Raw genomic sequence first — 6,755 nt, 5'->3', positions numbered from 1 at the left:
ACAGCATATGTTCCTAGCCCCTCTTTTCCTAAATTGCAGGGCTTGAAGCCTAGCACTGGCAACAAGTTCCAGACATCTGTCAATCCCAGATACCCTCCCCCTCAGCCTTCCTTGTAAATCATGGTCCCAACATTTGCTTGTGAAAGTTGCCTGTTGGTGTGGTTTGCAAATATTGTGATCCTTCAGGGTTCACTTCCCCTTGCAAGCACTCTACAAATTAAATATGGACTAATTTCTATTGAACATGCAGGCACATTCATCGGCATGAGCACTGAGGTGTAAAGCAGCCTGCAGGAGCTGCAGCTATAGAGGTGTAATTAATATGATGCAATATGAGCCAAAGAACTTTTAAATGAATGCAGGGCAGGCTCTGACCCCGCAAATTAATTCAGCAAAGAACAGGCAGGGGAAGAGTCTTCAGCGATGGAGAATCATTGTGGTCTTGGGGATCACTGGATCAGCCTGGATTTTTGGAAGATTGGGTTCAAATTCTCTTCACTGGATGATCATTCACTCAGCATAGCTTGCTGCACCATGTGTGCTTTGAGGATGGAATGGGGAAACTTTAAGAGAGGAAAGCAACGGGGAGGGGGGGGAATGCAGCAAATGTGAAATGCTGAGAACTCTGCACGCGCTTCGAGTAGCCTGAGCAACCTCCAGGTAGGGCTGGGCTCCATAGATCAGTTCCGTTGGAAGAAATGGAAACTTCAGAAGGCTCCATTGGAGGAAATGGAGGCTTCTATGGCAGAGTTGGCCAAATTGGGGCTCTGCAGATGTCCATGAACTGCAGTTACCACCAGCCCCTAGCAGAGGCTCATGATAGGTATAGTTCATGGACATTGCAGCGCCCCAATTTGGCCTTCAGCCCTGACATGCCATCCCACTGCTCTCTCCCCCGTTCCCAAGTTTCCCTCCTCAGCCATTCACTTTTCTCAGGCAAGGGAAGGAGCCGCCACGCCCTCTTAAGGGCTAGACCCGTTCCCATTGGCTCACGCTCACCCCTTCGGAGGCTCGCACTAATTCTGATTGGGCCGTTAACCTTCCTTCCACAGAGAAGCTGCCGCCACCAGGGGTGCGATTCCGGGTGGCGTCTGTCTCCTCGTTCTCTATTGGCTCGTCATCCTGGTCCGTTGCTTATCTATTGGCCCATTGTTTATCTTGAGGCAGCCTCTGGAGTAACCCGGCATTCGGATTGGTTGGGGCTGCGGCGCGCGCGCATAGACGCAGGGCCTCTCCCGGCCGGGCTTAACGCGGCGCGCGGCGCTGCTCGCTTTCATTCGCAGCCGGTCGTGAAATCGGCAGTAATGGCCGACGGCGGCTTGACCCGAGTTCCCGATGTGGACATCGATTCCGACGGCGTCTTCAAGTACGTGCTGATTCGCGTCAAGCCGGAGAGGGAGGGGCCGGGCAAAGAGGTGGTGCGCGGCTACGCCTGGGCGGAGTATCACGGTGAGCACGGCCAGCCGGAGGGGCGGGGCCCTGCGGGAAAGGGGCGTGTCTCGTCGAATGGGCGGGGACCGGCTTAGCAGTGAAACGGGAAGCTATGGGGCGGGGCTTCCGCCTTTGAAGTGAGCGGTTCTGCGTTCCGTAACTAAGGGGAGGCGGGGCTTGGCATGTCTGGGGCGGAGCAAAGGAGGGTGGGAGGAGCCACGTGGAGGAGGTGTGGCAAGGTCGGGGCGGGGTTTTATAACAGTGGAGGCTGAATATCTCCTTGACACTATTACAAAAAAACTAAACGTTGATTTTGCTGGGGAAAATGGCTGCTTTGGAGTGTGCACTGCATAGCATGATACCCTACAAGGTTGCCTCCCCAGCCCTAAGCCTTACTTTTCCTGGCTTTACCTGTAAATCTCCAGGTATTTTGAAACCTGGAGTTGACAGCCTCAGGTCGATTAGTGTTCACCCTTGGCCATGGGTCCTCCATTTCAGCTGCAGTGAAAACAAAATCACAGGGAACGCATGCTCATCAAAACCTGTGCAAAGAATAATAGGTTACATAGGGGTTTTATACCTTTAATTCACAGCGCTGGGCTGAAGGCTTGGACCTATACAATAATGTCACTCCTTCAGAGTCATCTCCAGGTGCACTCCCAAAGTCTCCAGGCCAGCCCTGGAGCCCTGACCTCATACCTCTGATGCAATAGGGTCATCGGGTTAGTGCTCCTCCTTCAAGCTTATACTAAACAGAGCATATTCAGATCAACCATCGACTCACACCAGCCTGTACCGAATATTGTTCTGTCAAGGATGTCAAAATATGCCTGGGCTATCTGCAGGCTGCTTTTGGCGTAATTTATTTTATCTGTATTCAAACTGTTCTGTATTCCATTGTAGGCAGAAGGTTAATAGCAAGCAGCATTTCTTAATACAGTCTCCAATATGAAACTAAAGCAAACTTCCAATAACTGTATGATCAACTAGAAGGTTGTAATCATCTCCTTTAAACACCACTCCATCAGTACAGTTGCCAACCTGCAGTTGGGACTCCAACAGATCTGTTGGGATTACAACAAATCAGTTCTGGAGAAAATGGCAGTTCTGGAAAGTAGACTCCATGGCATTAGATCCCATTGAAGTCCCTCCCATCTTTCTTAACTCCAGATATTCTCCAATCCAAAGCTAAGGTGGGGGAGGGAAGTGAGGAGGAGCTCAGGCTGGTTGGGATAGGACTGTAGTACAGTGTAAGGCAGAGCTATAAATGCTCAGCTAATACACTTGGCCTTGACTCATATTTCTAAAAAACTACTTTCTTTTTTAGCCTGGAAATCGGAGGAGTGATAGCTATTAAACTACTGCTTTTAGGAAAAGAATTCTCAACTTGTTCTCTTCTTGCGTCTTTAGCTGATATTTATGACAAAGTGGAAGAGGAGCTGCAGAAGCAGGGCTTCCACTGTAAATGCTTGGGCGGCGGCAGGATATCCCACCAGAGCGGCGCCAAGAAGATCCATGTTTATGGTTACTCAGTGGTAAGGAGGGGCATTGAGGGGGAAAAGGAATCTTTAAGAGGCACTTCAGTGTACAGCAAACCGTGATAAAAACTGCTTCTTGAACTATTAATCAGCTGAAATTTAAATATCCATATGCAAATATGAATGATTAACCTATTAAACCAGAGATAGTTCAACTTACAATAATTTCATAATTATCTGTGCAAGATCGGCTGCCCTTAGGTGCTTCAAAGGCTGGTGGTTCTGAAGTTTTGTCACTGTAATGGAGGCCTTGCTTTAGCTTTCTCTTGTAATCTCATTGCATTGAGAACGTATGGAGCTGCTGGAACCATCTGAGTGCAATTGGCTGATACAGGGGGAGAGAGTTCCTCAAGGATTCTGCAGCTATGAGATCCAAAGCAGCTTTGGGCTGTGTTGTGGCAGCTTGGTGTAGTGATTAGGAAAGTGGACTTCTAATCTGGGGAGCCGGGTTCGATTCTGCGCTCCCCCACATGCAACTTGCTGGGTGACCTTGGGCTCATTACAGCACTGATAAAGCTGTTCTGACCAAGCAGTAATATCAGGGCTTGCAGCCTCACCTCCCTCACAGAGTGTCTGTTGTGGGGAGAAGAAAGGGAAAGTGATTGTAAGCTGCTTTGAGATTCCTTCGGGTAGAGAAGAGCAGCATATAAGAACCAACTCTTCTTCTTCTATATTTAAAACAGCTGTTTTTATTCCTTGGAGCTCAAGGTGGCTTACAAGATATAGCTAGATAAAATACATAAAGAAAAGCATTTAAAATCACAATTTGGGACTGTTAGTAACTTAATCAAATGCATCCTAATATCCTTAAACTGCCTTCTTGAGATCAAAAGTGAGGGGACCAGGTGCATTTCCTTGGAAAAATGTTCCATTGTTGTGTTCACTAAATTAGCAGGAATAGATGGGAGAAAATGGTCTTTCAGATACTCCAGTCCCAAACCACATAGGGCTTTAAGTGTCAAACACAACACCTTGAAGAGGGCACAGGAATGAATTGGTAGCCAGCATATTTGCTGTGACATTGGGGGTCACATGCTCATGAGAATTGCCTCTCATGGGTGGTGTATCCATAGTGTTTTGCAGTAGTTGCAGCCCTTGAACACACTTTGGGGTAGCCCCATTGTTGTAGTCCAGTCTCAGTTATGGATCACTGTGGCTAGGTCTGACTGAACCAGTAACAGAAGCAGCTGAAGCACCAAAGCTGAGCAAAAGTACTCCAAAACCACTGCAGCTATGTTTATTTCTGAAGTGACTGCTGTGTCGTAGCACTCTTAAACTATGCACCTTTTCAAAGGGAGTATAGCCACATCTAAGGTGAGAGAGATCTGAGGTCCTACATCTGTCTTATCAGGATTAAGTTTAATCTTTTCACCCTCATCCAGCCAATTCTTGATTCCAAACACTAGTTCAGAACATCAGCAGCATCCTGGGAATTAGGTGGGAAAGGAAAGTAGATTTGGGTATCATCTGCATATTGGTGATACTGCTGCCCAAGCCTCCAAGTGGCTTCACATAGATGTTAAACAAGCTAAACCAGAGAGTAACATGGAACCCGGTGGAACTCCACAGTCCCACCAGTTGTATGCATGGGACCAAAGTGGTCATAGTTTTTTGTTCACAAAAGGGGTAATTGAAGAGAAACAAGGTCCGAATACAGAAGCTGTCTCGGGTTTCGTAGTTTTGCCTTGAGCATAATGAATGTGCCTTAAATTGAACCACTCATTTGGTCCACTTGGCTCAGTATTGTCTGTTCTGACTAGCAACAGTTCTTCAGGGTCTTGGCTGGGGAAGGGTCTGTCCTGACATCAGCTACCTGGGACCAGGTAATGGGACATTGAACCTGATACATTTTGTGGGCAAGACATGTAGCATGCTGTACTCTGAAATGCAAATAAATACTGTAGAGATCCTGTTAAAGCAAAATGTACAAAGATTTCAATTTGAATAGCATTGGCAACTTAGCCATGTTTCAGTGTTGTGGGTAGAGTTACCAAAGAGATGTGGCTGTCCTTGGGTTAAGAATAGTAGAACTTTTCTGTTATGCATTGCTTTTCTGGCTAACAGTGGTATTAAAATCTTTCAGGGCTTCGGCAGGGCCAGGCACTCCGTGGCCACAGAGAAGCTGAAAGCCAGATACCCCGACTATGAGGTCACCTGGGCGGATGACGGCTACTGACAGCAGCAGAAACGACTCCAGAGGGGCCTTGACAAATTTGCCTTGCCTGCTCCCTTCCTTGATGGTGCTGCATATACAAACTGCCAAGAGAAATGGGTTGGTTTTCATGCCAATACATTGCCAGTGCTGTTCCAGTCTCTGGCTGCTTACATCAAGCCTATGTAAGAACAGAGAGAAATAAATTATTCCTGCCCTGACTCTGATGCTGTCATCTCCACAACACACAAGGCCCTGCACGTAACCTGCCAGCAACTTGTCTGTCTTTGAGAAGGCTTCTGCTCCACATAGAGGGGGAGGGGGCAGTCACACTTCACATTGGTGCAGACCAGATGGAAGGCTGGTCTCTGAGCAGTGGCGGAAGAACCGTGGCAGTCTAGGCTGCAGGGAAAGTTGCCTAGGCCAGGGGTAGTCAACCTGTGGTCCTCCAGATGTTCATGGAATACAGTTCCCATGAGCCCCTGCCAGCAAACGCTGGCAGGGGCTCATGGGAATTGTAGTCCCTGAACATCTGGAGCAGTGGTCCGCAACCTTTCTGAGGCTGGGGACTGGCAGGGCATCGGGCCGTGCCCGCGCGGACCACGGCCATGCATCGGGCCGCGCCCGCACGGGCCGCGCCTGCACGGGCTGCACCCGCACGGGCCACGCATGCGCGATGCGCAGCCCGGCCCTGATTCCCTCTCCCCGCCCTCCCGCAGTAAGAAGCTTCCCGGGCCGCAAGCTTGCGGCCTGGGAAGTTTTTTACTGCGGGGGGGCGGGGAGAGGGAGCCGCAGCCCGGCACCGGGCCGCGGCCCGCAGGTTGGGAACCACTGATCTGGAGGACCACAGGTTGACTACCCCTGGCTTATAGGCATTTGCTTGATAACCAAACTGTTCGTATCTGAAATTAGAGGGGAACGAGTATGCAAATAAGCTCAAACAACTGCCATCTCCTGATACCAACCTGTAGGAATGTTAATGATCATTGTAGTAAATGTGTCTTTTCTGCATGAGCATTCTTCTCATTCTGCTTCTTTTTCTTTGCCTACATCTGTGTGCTCGGCCTCAGACTGTTTTCCTTCAGCTCTGCTGACTGTTGGAAGCTGCTTGGGCAGGAGGTGTGGAGATGGGAGTGAGGAGACCAAGAGGAAAGGAAGTGGGAGCAAAAGGGAGAGCCAGCAAGGAGATGAACCATTTCAAATGGTCAGAATGTGCACATGGTTAAGCGTTTTCTTGTCCAGTGGCGCTTGTATTTTTGAAGCAACGTAGTGGAAATTTTAAGTATTTCCAGAGTATGCTTGGCATAGGAAATGGGGAGGGGGCTGTGAAGACATCTTTGCTAAATAATGGGAAATGCCACATCAAGCAGCATATTACTAGGTTCCTGGGGTGGGGAGAGGCATATCAGAATGGGGGGGGGGGTTTCTTCCCCATAGCAGATATCAATTTGTGAGATGAATGAAGGCATGCGGGGATACCAGCAGCCCTTGTAAGAAGGCAACACGAAGGAAAGCTGATGGCCCTGTTTGAGGCTTCATGTTGGCCTCCAGGAACATACCAAGCTCTCCAGACAAACTGACCCATTTTAGCCTTGCATTGGGGTGTAACTAGTGACCAAGGTAAGTTTCCATTG

At 48.9% G+C, this 6,755-nt stretch overlaps 1 protein-coding gene across 1 annotated transcript; it reads left to right on the top strand.

Moving 5' to 3' along the window:
- Positions 1–1,186: 1,186 nt before the first annotated feature.
- PHPT1 (phosphohistidine phosphatase 1) lies at positions 1,187–5,342 on the top strand. The gene is made up of 3 exons (XM_077305544.1): positions 1,187–1,449; positions 2,842–2,966; positions 5,053–5,342. Exons 1-3 carry the CDS (start codon positions 1,305–1,307, stop codon positions 5,143–5,145), a joined length of 363 nt encoding a protein of 120 aa, XP_077161659.1. The 5' UTR covers positions 1,187–1,304; the 3' UTR covers positions 5,146–5,342.
- The last annotated feature ends 1,413 nt before the right edge of the window (positions 5,343–6,755 follow it).

The sequence above is a fragment of the Paroedura picta genome, chromosome 12 (genome assembly GCF_049243985.1).
Source record: "Paroedura picta isolate Pp20150507F chromosome 12, Ppicta_v3.0, whole genome shotgun sequence".
NCBI classification, from domain to species: domain Eukaryota; kingdom Metazoa; phylum Chordata; class Lepidosauria; order Squamata; family Gekkonidae; genus Paroedura; species Paroedura picta.
The sequence above is the reverse complement of the archived record's forward strand: the minus strand, read 5'-3'. Positions and strand labels throughout refer to the sequence as shown.